The sequence below is a fragment of the Amblyraja radiata genome, chromosome 18 (assembly GCF_010909765.2).
Source record: "Amblyraja radiata isolate CabotCenter1 chromosome 18, sAmbRad1.1.pri, whole genome shotgun sequence".
NCBI lineage: Eukaryota > Metazoa > Chordata > Chondrichthyes > Rajiformes > Rajidae > Amblyraja > Amblyraja radiata.
This window is the reverse complement of record NC_045973.1, coordinates 40,761,035-40,777,575: the sequence shown is the minus strand read 5'-3', so window position 1 is coordinate 40,777,575 and position 16,541 is coordinate 40,761,035. Positions and strand designations below refer to the sequence as shown.

Here is a 16,541-nt window from a genome sequence, read left to right as displayed (position 1 = left end):
GGCAGGAACGGGATACTGATTGTGGATGATCAGTCATGATCACAATGAATGGCGGTGCTGGCTCGAAGGGCTGAATGGCCTACTCGTGCACCTATTGTGTATGTATCTATGTTTCTAGTATGTAAATGCACAATATTCACAACAATTCCGTTGTATTGGGAAACTTCAAAATAGAAACACAGCATGAATATCAAGTCACTGTCAACGGCTTTGGGACTCCTGCATCAAACTTTGCATCCATGGAAATCTTAAAGCTACTGTGAGCTGCTCTGTGTCATCATGATTTTAGTGGAGCTAAATCAATGAGAATCAAAACTGGAATTACATAGAATATAAAGCAAGAAGAATTGTGATTGCCATATTGCTGCACGTATTCCTCAGGATAGTGAGTTTGGTCCAGACATCTTCAGGTACTGCCTTCATTCCGGTATAAAGTTGAAAGGGCCAATGTTTACTCATATTTTCTTAATCCTCCCCAGATAACTAAAACAGCCCGTGCCTGCGCTTGGCAAACCTCAAACAACATTCAGCCATGGTCTAGCAGGCAAGTAACATTTGCACCAATTAAATTCCAGTTAATAGCCATTCCCCCATGATCTTCAAAATATATTACCATCATTGGTAATTATTGATAATGGTAATAACGCATTATCAACACGATGAGCATATCTCTTGACTATTTTAACTTCCTACTCGATATGCACCACAGTATTTCATTTTGGCCACACCACTTCCTTCTCAAGGGCAATAAATGCTGGTATTGCTGAGGACCGCTTCTTCTGGTTAGTAAATAAGATTTTGTTATGCAAGGCCATTAGCTACCACCCATAATGTCATTAAAACCACAAAATGTGTGCCAATATGTTGTCTGCAATAGCTTGATTAACATTCAAAAATTTGAACAATTCTCAAGAACATTTGTGTAGTCCATAATTACATCTTGTGTATTTACACTAATCTGTTGAAGATCAAAGTCTACAGATATATAACAGCCTGCATATCATCTAAGTAACAATTCAAAATATCAAAAAAACATGCCGTAAGATAGGATTTTATAATTTAAAAACATGAATGTCTTTGAAGGAATATAGCAGACTATACCAGGCAGCTTTCTTTCTAAAATATCAAGTAAATCATCAAATAAAAAAAGACAAAAGTAGTATTTCTGTATAATTTATTTTGCGTTCTCCACATTATCACAGCCATATTTTGACATGGATAGGGTTGTGTACTACTTGCAACTATAATGCATATTAAAATGAAACCACTCCTTTCCCCTTTTACATTGAAAATGGATCTTGAGATTTGCAAAATAGTTACAATGCATGAATTTTTGAAAGCATATGACAATTAGTATGTTTTCAAGAACTCATTGCTTGCAATAAGCATATAGTTTGACATGGCTGCCACAGAAGTACAACAGATCTAAGCATTACGATAGTATAGGAACAGAAGTAATACAACCCTAAAATGACTATGGACATTGGTAAAACTAATTTACAATTATATACAAATTAAAGAATTGTTTATTTATTAACTCTCTTCAATCTAATTTCCCATTCCTTTCCCATCTCACCCTTGAGATAGGGTATTTCTTTTTTAGTCTATGTACACAATTACTTTGCTATATTTGCAGGCAGAAGTGGCAGTGTCAAATGATTTTGTACAATGAGTACAAACTTAAATACATGCTGGACTGCAGTAACACATAGTTTTACATGAGACAGTAAATTGAACATCAAACGTTTTACTTGTATTTGCTGACTTTCATTCAGTTCTTTGTTACCAGAAGCAAGAGGCTTCTGCAGCATGCATTGCAAGATGGGAAAACATTTGACATCAGATGGTTGCAGCTTTCTCTCCTTTTTAAGCAATACAATACTTGTACACTAATATTAAAGTGATCTTATCGAAAACAAATCACATTATGATACATTTCATTCTTAACTTAAAAAACCCAATACAAATACATATTAGTTGTGTTATTCCAGAAAAGATCAGGTCAGCAACATCTGCAAGATAAGGTGGGTGGATTACAAGCCATAGAGTGTATTCTTTTCAGTCTGATATTATTTGGTGGAATTTATTTGCATAAATTAAAATTTGAAATACCCAACATCTTCTTGAAAGAATATGCTTTAGTAAGATGTGGAAAAAAGACATACACCATGTGTTTGAACTCCTTTGCACATCAACACTCGAGCACTATACATAAGCCAGTACAACTGATAATGCAGATATTTAAGAGTAAATATAAAAAATAATCCACACTATTCCTAATTTAATACATTTTTATTTACAATGAAAATTCACGATAATCTCAAACAATTTATGCACAGTATATGTAACAGACAAATGTCTTCATGAAGGAGTTATTGTGTAATTCTTAGAGGACCTTGGAAAAACCCTCCCCACCGCTATTGTCTAGAATGGCAACCAGATCTTTTTTGGAACAAATTTTAGATTACAGTTAGACTATAGTTATAAGTACAGAGGTCTGAAGAAACAGTCTAAGTATTTTAATATGCGATCAATTTACCTCAACTATATTTAATGTTAACACTAAGATGTTGCAAATATACAGTATGTAGAGTGTAGCCTGACAATATTAACATTAAATGACATGCAAGATAGCCTGCTTCATTGAGAACATCAATCTTTATACAGAAAGCAACACAATCTCAGGAATTAGTCCAAGATAAGACTTTGTGGTCCAAGTTGTTCAAGAATGATTAAATTAACAAACCTGACATATATTCTCACTTCGTAGCACTAAGAAAATATTGCACACACTGGAAACAAAAACAAGGGAAAAAAGGCTAGACTCTATTTGCTGTCTTTGCTCTCTACGGCAGCTAACAAAGTGCTCAGTTCATAGATTTGCTGGCATTTATGTCGGGAAACCTGTTATTTTTAGAAAAAATGTCTGAGCTGGTCTTACTTTAGAAAGGTCCATGCCATTGATGTTCCTTTATTTTTAGCAGACCTTTCATTTGATCACTAAATATAATATTTTGCATGTTTACAATTGCTGTCACTTCAACAGTGCATTGGCTGCAATAATTTGATATTAGGTGACATCACCAATCCATATTTGAAATAAAGGGACCAAAATTTAAATTTTAGGAACAAATATGACAATGATATGTGTGAGATGTACTCAGCCTGCTGAGTGCAATGTACTTTGAAGCAAAAAAATATATCTCTCTCTCTCTTTCTTAAGAAAATGGAATTTCATCTTTGAAGGTTTTGCTATCAGCATCTAATTGCTCTCAGTGCGGACTTCTGAATGTTTGTGTATGTACATGAAGTTTTGTTTATACTGTATGAAAACAGATCAATTTTGACCTATTCTATATTTTTTTACCTTCATTTATCTCCAACTGATAAGCAGTGCTTTGGAATGAAGGATGGCAAATTCAGATAATTAGATGCCAACTCAATAGCAAACAGCATTAAATTTCATTAGTTAGCTCACCTATAATATTAATCGTACTAATTTCAATACTGAAGTCAAATAGGTGTGCAGCGTTTCCTATTAAAATATTGTATGCATGTGTAGGAAAGAACTGCAGATGCATGTTATACATGAAGCAGATTTTGATTAAAATATTAAGTGATGATATAGTTGGCACACTTAATAGATTATTTATGATGTGTTTGTTACCAAGGGGCTACTGCTAAATAAATACTGACATTAATTATTGTTGCTCAAAATTCTACAGTTTTAAGTCTCTGTGAATAGTTTATTTGAAACTTTTTAAAAAGTGAGGCTTGTTTTGCAACTTCAGGTTTCTGAACATTACTTTCCATGTGCAATTAAACCATTAAAGACTAAAATTCAAACAAAGCCACCATAACAATGTTCTGTTTACACTAAGGTTTCTTCCACTGTCAGAAACCATTGTCACAAAGCAACTTCAAAATCATTTGATCCACATCAGTTTTTTGTTACAGGCTACCATATTTGAAATAATAAAACAACTGCCAGACAGTACACCAAGGGAAAGACAAAAATAAACAACTGCTGGAAAAAGAACAGCACAAACACTGAATGGTAAGCTGCACAGAAGGCTTCAGCCTGCCTCAAAGCAAGGCAAAGAAAGAAACCTAGGATAACTTTCCCCTGGGTAGCCTAAAGGATAATGTAATTATTTTGTTTCTTATTTTGTACTGGAACTGTAAATTCCATGTTTCCAATCGGATACTATCAATAGTATGCAGTAATATTATCAAGTGCTTTCGAGTTAGGAAGTTAGATTCATATATTGCTGCAATTGTAAGTGCCAGTGCAGCTTTCTTGTGACATTACAAGCACAGAATGTTCTTATTTTTTCTTTCTTCCTACACTATTGTACTTATGCCACTTGTGTGTTTGGTTTTGCTAGTGGTGGGAGCAGATGGAGGTTGCTGGCCGTGGAGATGCTGAGGGTGCTGAGCATGAGTAGGGTGCTGTGAATGGGAAATGGGCACAGCAGGATGTGTTACGTGGGGGTGCTGTTGCACGTATGGAGTGTGCTGGGAATGACTCGCGTGCTGGGAATGACTCGCGTGCTGGGAATGACTCGCGTGCTGGGAATGACTCGCGTGCTGGGAATGCTGTAGGTGCTGGTGATGCTGATGAGGGAACTGTTGAGGAGGGTGATAGTGGTGATGGTGATGATAAGGAGGTGGTTGAGGCTGTGTTTGCTGTACGTGGCAGAATTGGGAATGGTGCGCATGTAGCTGCGGTGTCTGTACTTCTGTCTGACCTGTGTGATGTATAGCTGAGGAATGTTGCTGATGTGGAGGATATTGCTGAGATGGCCCTGCTAAAGAATAACCCTGCGTAGATGATTTTCCTCTTTTACCACCAAATAAAGAACCAAGCAATGATGATGAGTTTGACATTGTCTGATGAGGACGGATTGGATTTTCTCGTGCAGTTGGGTTGACTCGATGTACATGAGGGCTGTTAATGACCGACCCCTGGGAGGAAAAATAAAAATAAATTAATGATTTAACACAAAACTCTTGAAAGTTACTTAAATCTGACTGCTAACATTATTATAACATGACTGACTACATAACATTAAGACCTATATTGTTTTAACAATTAGATCTCTTTGTTCAATGAAATGTAGCATTATTTACTTATGTACCATATCATCAGGTATCACACAAAATATTTTCAACACACGAATGCCGATTCCACAATTGGATGATCCAGATAATTTTCATCTTTATTTTATACATTAGTCTACAATATACTATAGATTACTACTAATCCAATATGCTTGAGACTTGTGGTGGTGTTGGCCTGGTAGAGTTTCCTCATTTTCAGATGTTAGTCGAATTAATACTCCAATGCTCTTTTACTTCACTTATTTTAAGAAACAACTTTATGCAATGTAGCAGTATAATCCAGTGAACCCGATACGTTTCAAGAAAGTGCAGGATCTGGGGTTCGGGTAGGCAAGCGCAAGCCTGATCCTGAACCATCAGCATTTCTGAATAAACAGGTAGTGGATTGTTGTAATTTTGCCACATTTGCAGAAACGATCAAGCCACCCCAACTCATTCCTCTTCAAGATAAGAACCCATTAAAAATTATAACTTGAAGCGCATTCTCATAAATTAATTTAAATTTATTTCAAGATTACTATCTCGATAATTCATCTGTATATAACTGCATGCCTAGAAGTCCCACAGTGCTAGCTTGTTAAAACCACCCTTTCAGTAAACAGATATTCTTAATTATTATAGAGCAAATGCCTTTTGCCATCATGTGCCAGGGCATTTTATAAAGATACAGTCACTGCAATATTTAATAGAAAAAACATAGAATTAAAGCTTTAATTTGTATACAACAGCTGTAATTTTCATAAATATCACGTGTACATATATTTACCTGATTCATAATTTTTGAAGCCCATGGGAAGCAAAATCTATTGCAAACCTACACCTCTTATGAACTATATGCCTGGGTTTACAGCACAAAAGTTAGGAATTAATTGATTTGAGTTTAGTTTATTGTCACATGTACCGAGGCACAGTGAAAAGCTTTTGTTGCGTGGTAACCAGTAGATACCTTGACATTAAGGAACAACGAGGAAGTGATTGATGCCAACATGTTTAAAGGACTCCCTCATTCAATAATTAAAGGTTATTTGCATAATAGGCTGAACCATTTGTTGATTGAATGGATCCTCAACATCATGAGAACATTGTGATGGAGAGATGAATTAAAAATCCCTTTTGATGAGATAGGGAACACTTTGATTTCTCGATTCTCATGATATTTCTTCTCTTTGCATTTCACCATTGTGTTCACTATCTTTAAACATTGCAAAGTTGTCTTTTTGATGAAGTTTCCAGTTAAGGTACCATAATGGCATTTCATCATTTTCCTTATCTGTTTTACTCTAGAGGTTCTGTAAAATAGTGCTGAGATTTTCTGAGAATGCTTGTTAAAAACAAATTATTGATTGCAATCTGGTTAAATTCATGAATGGAGCATGAATGAACTTGACTACCAAAAGAGACTGAAAGTGCCATAATCTTCCAATTGAATAGGCATAAAACTTTAAAAAAACACATTGTTATGAAGTGAGCATTGTTTCACTTTGTGCTCCTATTAAGAGTGCTCACTACCAGCTTGGTGAGGTTTTCGCTGAAGCTCAAACAAATAAGGATGTTCTCCACCGTAAAAATTATATTGGATTCCAAAAACATTCTCTATGTCAAATGTTGACATTTCTGTTATAGCATGTATAATAACAATATTGTACGTTTTTGGAAATAATCATCAACCTGATAAATTCCAAATGTGCATGTTAACACAAAATACTTGCTATGATTAAATTTTGTTTAGAAACAAGTATATAAAAGATACAAGCATTAGTTCCAATATTCTAAAGCACATTGACAGGATTTGAGACATGAAATATATCCTACATGATTTTTCTGTTACTTTCTTCAATTTATTCTGAAGCTCCCCTCAAGCTTCTGCGCAAGGACTTCTAATACCTTGTCAGGTGAATAGGCTGATTCAATTAGGTACATTTGCTAGGTTTTGTTGAATCTCCAATAGGGAAGCAAGAGTACTGATTAAGGAACATAATTTCTTTCTGCTGGTATTCAGTTTTTTTCCTTTTGTGTCTTAGATGAAAAACGCAAATGTGTAACTCAAATCATCTTGGATTTCACATATTTGAATGATTATTCATTCATCCTATACATGACCTTTGGTGTTACTGGCTACATGTAAACTGTTTTATATATATTTTAAAGAACAAAGAAGGCTTTTCCCCACTTTTTGACTAACATATTACATAGCTTTCAATTATGAGACCATTCATTTACCATCTTTATCGCTACGACAATAAAGAGATGTAAAACTAGCAAAGGATTAATCCAGAAATGTAACAAACATCTTTCTCCACATTATCTATGAATTCAATCATTGCTATGATAAACTTGAATATTTGTCTTTTACTGAAAAATGTTTTCATAAAAACGTTTTAATAGAATTAACAGATTCTATCTATTTGTCTTCCTGTCTGTTCTAATTGTTCTCTTCAAGATTTTAGAACAAACTTCAGCAATGTGCGATCATTTGTTTACATTGAGCAACAAATTTCAATTCATCCTTTAAGAACACACAAAGACTATTACAACAAGACATTTGCACAGACAAAACAAAAACTGTAAAGACGTTAAAAAATGTTGAGAGAAATGAAGTTATTTTACAGAATTACTGGCAGTTTTTGTCAAAGGAGCATGTCTATTAATCCTTGTGCCAGCACAGTGTAAGCATGCATGGGCAATACATGAAGTTGGAGCTGGAGCAGGGGAGTGTGGGTAAATGCTTGTAGTATGAATGATTTTCATGAAATCCACACTCAGATCATCTAACTCTATCCAGTTTTTCTATGTGTTTCCATACATTGCTTTCAACTGCTTTTTTACAAAAATGCTAACATCTTAAGAACTCAAAACCATGATTGAGAATCTTAAGTGTTAATTGTGAAAATTGGCAGCCAAAAAAAAGGAATAAGTGCAGCGCATACAAAGCAAAATAATATATAATCCATGTTCAAAGGTTAAAACATGGTACTTTTTAAATTTATTCAGCATAACATGCTGATGATTTCAAAAGCTTCAGACTCAATTGCTGCTAGCAGAACCACATTCAACTGATTCCATCAATAATGGTGTGCCTTGACAAGAAGCCTGACTGTGCGAGCATTAGATGCACATCGCAAGCAGTTCACACATGCATTTCTACGTGGCAGGCAGGCTACTTATTGGAAGAAAGCAAAAAGATGCAAAACAAATGCTTTAAATATATACATTATACATCCAGCTACAGAGCAATTACTTCCTACTTACTTCCATATTGCTGTCTAGCGATCCTGCACTGCTGCGGCGCCCACGCTTGCCTGCCCAGGACATGCAATACCAAAGATTAGAAACCAAGAATTAACCCAGGGGCTACATCCTCGTACCCAATGTACATTGACTGGTCTCTGTACACAGTAGAAGCTGAGCACATCTAACTGGGAACCAGCAGGCAAATTTGAAGGAAACTAAGCAGCATATTATGGGACAACGGCTGTAGGAATTCTATTTTTTTTTTAAAGCTTTAAAGTAACAATAGCTCATTGTTATATTTCATCGTTGATTGAAAAAACAGCATTTTAAAATGAAATAATTCAAACAATTAATGCTATTGTTCAAGAATTGATTTCTAGTTATAATTCATACAAATACGGGTGTATATTGTATAAAAACATATACTGCAGATGTAAAAAGAAAAATAACTTGAGCAACATGGGTAATGATTATTTTATTACCAATGGAAACTGCATAAATGACTAGCTTTTATTAGCATTTGTGGATAGGTAGAAGCAACAAAATGAACATGTTGCTAAACTCTTCCTTAATGTGGTCCTTGCACTGAATTGTTCAAAGCAGCATCCATTTATGAAAAACTGGACCTCAAGTGGATTTCATTTTTCTACTCTAGGATAGAGCAATGGCTAGTAGGAAACTGGTAGCGCCCAGGTCAAATGGTGAAAGATGAAAGAATCTCTTCTATAGAGATGCAAATCCAATCTTATAACCAATGACCTTGCCTAATCATGTTATGTTTTACTGAATATGGAATGTGGAGAGCAGAACATTCTGTGTTAATATTTTTCTTTAACATCAGAAGTGTTTGAATTGTAACAGATAATGATCATTTCAATAAAGCAGGTAAATTGTGATCCCGGACTAAATTGGGCAAGTAGTCATTGCTTCATTAAAACCTACAGATAAAACATTTTTGAATACAAGAATACATCATATGACAAAATAACAATGCAACATCCAGAATTAAAATCAACTTTGAAAGAGAACAAACAGACTTGAGACCAACATTACTTAGCAAGCTGCAACTGAATTATTGCCAATGAGTTCACTTTGATTTAGATTTGCTATTGCACACTGTCATTCTCCACATTAAACAAAACAATACACTTGAGCATGGTTGTACATGTACTGATCCACGCACAAAATACAGGGAATTTCTTGTTGTGTACATTGCAGAGTATTCTCTTCACCCTAGATGTGATCCATTCCATGCTGATTATTTTTGACTCAGTTAATCACATGATGTTCTAATCTCACAACAGGTTATTTTTCTGATCAGACCAATGATTACCAAAAGTTGCACAATTGAATATTTTGCTTAAAATATACATAACTTTGAAATGTTTAAACTGGATTTTTCACTCTCAGGCAGTATTAAAGTTATTTATATTCTCCGATTAAAGTTTGGGTTCTTCATATGACTATGCAGCACGAATGTGCTTAAAAAGTTTTAATATTTGCATAAAGTCAAAAGGAAAGTAATCTGTAGTTTACAATATTGTAAATATGTTCAGAACATTATTTGGTGTTGCTCACAAATTGAGTTCCGCATTTGCTAAAGATAAAATCTGTATGAAAGATTAATAAAGTTAATACACAATTTCAAAGCCTGAAATGCAATAAATTCTCCTCTCAATAAACTTGAAAGATTGCAAAAGTTTATTCTACAATTGACATTCTACAAAACTAAAAAGGTGTATTATTTTGTAGTCCAACTTCTGTCAAAACCGAGAAGAGTCTCCTTTATTTTCACCTGATCAAGTAATATTACAATTATATTTAGCATAACAACACAAAACAGAAATTGAAAGTAATTGCCATTACCATACCTGCTTCTGAAAGGTCCCTGAGCGAACTGCTTAGGGCTGTCCTCTTTAAACCTTCCCCAGTGGTATAACTATCATCCAGACTGGTCCTGCTTAATGTGCCAATACCAGGATCCTTTTTCAGGCCTGATGTTTGAGAGATACTTGGCCGTACAACTCCTTTTTGTTTTTCTAATTCAGCTGAAGATAAAATGTTCAATTACATTTCCTTACAGTCCATGATGAAATTTTGTCAACAAGAGAAATCATGAGAAAATATGATTGTTTTGGTTTTGTAAGACTACTACAGGTGCACAACCTTTTATCCGAAGATCCAAATAACGAAAACCTCCGAATAGCGGCCATTTTTTCGGTCCTTGAAGAAAGGTCCTTGAAAACGTTCACTGAGGGCGGCCTGCAGAGGTGACAGCGGAACCTCCGGTCGGTCCTCGAAGAAAGGGGAACTAAATCCCCATTCATAAAAGAGAAGATGAGGGTATATTGCGCGGGAGGGTTCATAATTGACAATATGCTGCTGCCTGCCCGCTGAGTTAAAAAGTTCCCACGGTAGACTCACGATACACAGTGCAGATTGTCGCTCCCTTCAGTTTCACCCCACCTACACCCCTCTGCTTCCCGGCCATGTGTGTGACCCCTTCCCTCCCCTCTCCTCTCCAGCTCCCCGCCCATTGCACCGGCGCGGGGGCTTTGCACTGTCTTCACGTCGGCGATTGCAGCAGGACCGTGCCAGTCACCGGAGACGTCAGGACCAATTGGACACCGACCACCAGGCCCACCGCAAGCACGGAGAACCCAGAGACCCACAGCCAACAGCAGCCCAGCCCCATTCCAACTACAGAGGAACCTGGGTTGCGGATGACGGGGCGCAGCTCGGGGCGTCGTAGGGGCCCATCGGGGAGCGGCCACTCAAAGCCACGCCGGGCGATGTAGGGCCCTGCCCCGGTCTTGATGTTTGAGCCCCCGGCGGGCGCTAGCAAGTCCGCGGCAATTTACAGCCGCGCCGGGCGTTGTAAGGCCCCCCTCCAGGTCACTCTCAACCCCGTAATTCGGGCGGGAGAAGTCGCCGCTGCCGGTGCCCCGCAAAGCAGTCTCCCACCGGGGACCCGCGAGCTCCCGGTGTCACCATCCACCGGAGTCGGGTCGCAGCAGCTCGCCCCCGCAGCTCTCCACGCTCCGAAGCTGGCTAGCTCCACGGAGGTAGGTCCGTAGGTCCACAGCTCCCACCGCCGCCCACCGACCCCCAGGCCCACTGCAAGCACGGAGATCCCAGAGACCCACAGCCAGCAGCAACTCCAGCCCAGCCCCGCTCCAACTCCAGAGGAACACGTAGGGGCAGAAGCTGATGGTGTGCAAGGTACGTCTTGTTCTTGGGGTGGCGGATGAGGGGGCGCAGCTCGGGCTGTGGGCGAACTGCCACTTGTCGCTGTAGCGGCCAAAGATCATAGAGGAGCTCCTCTATGATCTTTGGTAGCGGCCCATCGGGGAGCAGATTCCTCTGGAGTTGGAGGGGGAGGGGGTATTGTGCTGTTTGATCGCCCCCTGCTATCCCAGGGACAGGGAGACACAGCGGCTTTTTAGACTGGTGGGCAATCACTTCCAAAGTTCTGCCCACACAGTCATTACACTTCTCCTACACTGCATTTCATACAAACATTTATTCTGCAAGAAAAAACGACATTGAAGACTCAAACTCGCGATCGAGTAACTGCCAGGATCAAGGCGCAAACTCGCGACCTTGCGGATATGAGCCGAGCACTCTACCACTGAGCCAGCCATTAAAATCTACGCTAAAAAATTTCCATTCCGAAGACCGACAAATTCTGAATTACGAAAAGTGTCTGGTCCCAAGGCTTTCGGATAAAAGGTTGTGCACCTGTATGTTCAAATTTAAATGAAACTTTCAACATTTAAGTATTTCTTAGTCAAGGAGGTATTGCAATTTAAAATGGAAACAATATCTATTGAAGCTCACATCTTAATGTAAAAATTGAAATCAAATTCAAGACTATTTCAAACAATTTTGTACTTACATTCTATCCTGTACTTTTCCATCTCTTGAACTTCTGCAATAGATTCACGAAGATCATCTGTAAATTTTTTACGATCCTGTGGATTGGGGGCGTTAAAATGAATGAGAGCTTTGATGTCAGCGCCTGCATTAGCTGAAGTAAGTCGCATTCCATTTGGGTAATCTACGAAAAATATAAACCAATTTAATATTTTTTTTATCCTTTTGGAAGGATTTATGTTAGAAATATTTATAAAATGCACATTGAAAGTTTCTTCATTTCTTACACTGATTTTCAAAAAGGAGAACTTGTATCCCATACAAGGAAAAGGATTGCCGGAAACTGTAGGTCACTGAATTTTTCTTCTTTTGAAAGATCTTTGTAACCTAGACAAGAAAGAACTTAGGTTACACTCCAATCATACATAAGTAAAAACATATACATGATTTACTCAGAGGTGCAACTGTTAACTATTAAGTAATTAGTAACAGCTTTTCAACTCACTTTGGGAAGCAAACATTTGAAAACTAGACATATTTATTCACGTTAACCTTTCAAAAGTCTTAAATCAATTAAGAATCTGCTAGTCAGCACTTTAAAATGATGTCCATGCATTCCTCATTTAAAATGTCTGCATGGACATGACTTACATTAATAGTCTAAAGTCCATTTGGAGATTAGCCTTGTATAAACACATAGTCCCAATTAGTTTAGTATACAGATACAGCATGGAAACGGGCAGATGGACCTACTGAGTCCTTGTTGACCACTAATCACTTCTTCACAATGGTTCTATATTATTCCCACGTTCTTATCGACTCCCTACACACTAGGGACAATTTTACAGAGGGCAATTAACCAAACTCACATGTCTTTGGAATTAGGAAGAAACTGGAGTACCTGGAGGAAACCCACAGGGTCACAGGGAGAATGTACAAACGCCTCACAGATTGCAGGTAAGGGTTAGGATTGGGTCTCTGGCATTGTGAGGCAGCAGCTCTCTAAGCTGCTTCATAGTTCCGCCTCAAAATTCCCAAATGTCTTGTGAAAAAAATTCCATAAAAAAATTCTGAAATTCTGCTATATTATTTATTGACAATAACAAACGCTATATTAACAATGAACACTATTAATATAGTGTTCACGAGGAACTTTATCATGGAAATTATTTGGTTTAGGTTTATTATTGTCACGTGTACTAAGGTCAAATGAAAACCTTTTGTTCAAGTGCTATCTATTTCAAATCAGATAATAGTATACATAATTCCACTCAAGCTAAATGTATGTACAAAGGATAGAATGAAGAGAAAGTAGAAGACATGGGAGATACTGGGCCAAATAACTTAGTCAGGGGCATGAAGGGTAAAAGATATTGGGAGAGAAAAAGAGCGATTTTAGATAGATACATGAATCAGAAAGATTTGGAGGGACATGACCAAAGCAAGCAAATGGGATTAGGTACGCAATTTGGTCGCCATGGTCAAGTTGAACAGAGAAACAAAAGAACTAGGTGATGGATGTACTTGAGACCAAGATTGACCAGGAGACGACATTGGTTTGGGTGTTAAGAATTTTGAATTTGAATTTCTAGTTTACAGGAGTTCAACACTGGAACAGCCAAGTCTGGAAGGAAGAAAGACATGGATAAGGATTTGAGCAGTAGATTTAACAGAGCTGGAAAAGGCAAATTTAGAGATAATTTGGATGCTAGAAATGAAACTCAATCCGTGATCAGGTTCCTTCTGATTTTCCCTGTTCATAGGTGGAGGGATAGAGTTATTGACGAAGAAACAGAATTTGTAAAGTGAACCAAAGACATGCAAGGCATCACCCACACCTACATGTTCACAATAAATTAATCCCACTGTAAATTAATGTCAAGCAAATATGTGTCATGGCATTAACCCTCTTCTCAATCTTGCTTGCAGTAACATTGCATGTCACATTGGGCAGCATGGTGGCACAGCGGTAGAGTCGCTGCCTCCGTGCTGTCTGTAAGAAGTCTGTACATTCTCCCCGTGACCTGCATGGGTTTTCTCCGGTCGTTCCGGTTTCCTCCCACACTCCAAAGATGTACTGGTTTATTGGCTGATTGGCTTGGTAAGATTGTAAATTGTTCCTAGTCTGTGTAGGATTGTGTTGGTGTGCGGGGATTGCTGGTCGGCGTGGACTCAGTGGGTCGAAGGGCCTGTTTCTGCTCTGTATCTCTAAACTAAACCTCCAACAAAAGACTCTTACCTAACAGGGTTAATCTACAGGGCAAGTGATAAATTGTTTTGCCTTTGTTGTCTCCAGTTTAGAATCAAGATCATCCAAACTGAGCCCAACTTTAATAATAATAATAATAATAATAAATTTTATATTTAATGGGCGCCTTTCATACAAAATCTCAAGGACACCTTACATAGTAATCGGAATAAAGACATATAATCGGAGTAAAACAAGTAATTAAAGACATCACAATGACACAAATTAAAAACAGAATTCAATCCAAAAACAGAAAATCAAAAACACAGTGTGAAGAGAGAGCAGCGGCAACCAATTCGTGCCAGCGTCCAATCTTTAATCAATGATTTTACAATTACAGATGAAACTTGCATGTGTGCACAATTAGAGACTGGACTCAAAGTCATCATTGACCCCTTCATTGAAGCATATGAAAGGATGGACCTTACCCTTAAGACAATTCTTAAAGACAGATGCGCTACCATCATATCCCTGCTACACAGCACTGTATTTTCCACCCCTTCCCCCCACCAATAATCAAAATCCACAAAGAGACCCAGGAGAACGGTTCAATTTCTATATCTTCGGAGCATCTTTCAACATTATAAAAATTAATACAAGATTCATTACTGGTCTAATCCATCACCACAGCCTTCGTCTAAAGGAGGGAAAAACATTTGAAGATTACAGCCTCAAATCTCATAGTCTAGTGAACAACAATGATTCTGCCTGTCTGTATAATTCAGAGCAATGACAACTTCAGAGAAAAGACAACTGCCATCAGAATCTGGGTGTCCTTGTTCATCAGTCACTGAAAGTAAGCATGCAGGTACAGCAGGCAGTGAAGAGAGCTAGTGGCATGTTGGCCTTCATAACAAGAGGAGTTGAGTATAGGAGCAAAGAGATCATTCTGCAGTTGTACAGGGCCCTAGTGAGACCACACCTGGAGTATTGTATGCAGTTTTGGTCTCCAAATTTGAGGAAGGACATTCTTGCTATTGAGGGAGTGCAGCGTAGGTTCACGAGGTTAATTCCCAAGATGGCGGGACTATCATATGTTGAAAGAATGGAGCGACTGGGCTTGTATACACTGGAATTTAGGATGAGAGGGTACCTTATTGAAACATATAAGATTATTAAGGGATTGGACACGCTAGATGCAGGAAACATTTTCCCGATGTTGGGAGAGTCCAGAACCAAGGGCCACAGTTTAAGAATAAGGGGTAAACCAATTAGAACGGAGACGAGGAAAAACGTTTTCACCCGGAGAGTTGTGAATCTGGAATTCTCTGCCTCAGGAGGCAGTGGAGGCCAATTCTCTGGATGTTTTCAAGAGAGAGTTAGATAGAGCTCTTAAGGATAGTGGAGTCAAGAGATAAGGGGAAAAGGCAGGTACTGATTGTGGATGATCAGCCATCATCACAGTGAATGGTGGTGCTGGCTCGAAGGGCCGAATGGCCATTCCTGCGCCTATTGTCTATTGTCAAAGTTGGCACCTAAAGCCTCTGGAGAATTACCATCAATACCGGCTCCACAAAATCCTTCAAATCTAAGGTCGGGGTAGGCAACTCACAGTCAGCATCCTCTCCCAGGCTAACTGCCCAGCGTTCACTCTCTGATCATGGTCATGCTGTAAGAATGTTCTCAAATTCACTTTGAACAAAATGTAACAGTCACTAATCATTAAATCCCTGGCAATTCATTAGTCAAAATGAAGGAGGAGCATCATGGAAAGCACTGAACGCAAAGCATCTTTGACAGGAGCAAACAATAGAAAATACAGACTACAGTCAAATGTCTGTAGGTCCTACACAGGACTCTTTTGCTGTCCCAGAACCCATACAAGCGATTCACACCCATTCCAGAAGGACTAGCTATGTAGCAGCAGGCCAATAGGAACTTCTCAACAAAACAGACTCTATGCATTTAAGATTAGCATTTCAAATGATTAATTTATCGTGAAGTTTCTTCTTATTCTTCGTTAACAGAAATATTGACTTCATTTTTCATGAATATTGAATATGATATTAAGGTGATCAAAAATTAATCCACGTTTAAAAGACAAGATTAATTGATAATCATA

General features: G+C 38.0%; 1 protein-coding gene across 7 annotated transcripts in view; it reads right to left on the bottom strand.

Annotated features, from left to right (window-relative positions):
- Positions 1 to 1,157: 1,157 nt before the first annotated feature.
- iqsec1 (IQ motif and Sec7 domain ArfGEF 1) overlaps positions 1,158 to 16,541 on the bottom strand; it is a 506,053-nt gene continuing 490,669 nt past the window's right edge. For 4 of the 7 annotated variants that reach the window (XM_033037204.1, XM_033037205.1, XM_033037206.1 and 1 more), the window contains 5 exons: positions 12,519 to 12,618; positions 12,254 to 12,415; positions 10,227 to 10,403; positions 8,374 to 8,423; positions 1,158 to 4,968 (listed from right to left, as the gene is read on the bottom strand). In XM_033037204.1, coding sequence (XP_032893095.1) covers positions 4,345 to 4,968; positions 8,374 to 8,423; positions 10,227 to 10,403; positions 12,254 to 12,415; positions 12,519 to 12,618 — 1,113 coding nt within the window. In that variant the 3' untranslated portion in view covers positions 1,158 to 4,344. The remainder of the gene's footprint in view (positions 4,969 to 8,373; positions 8,424 to 10,226; positions 10,404 to 12,253; positions 12,416 to 12,518; positions 12,619 to 16,541) is intronic. The other 3 variants (XM_033037208.1, XM_033037209.1, XM_033037210.1) reach the window with 1 other exon arrangement.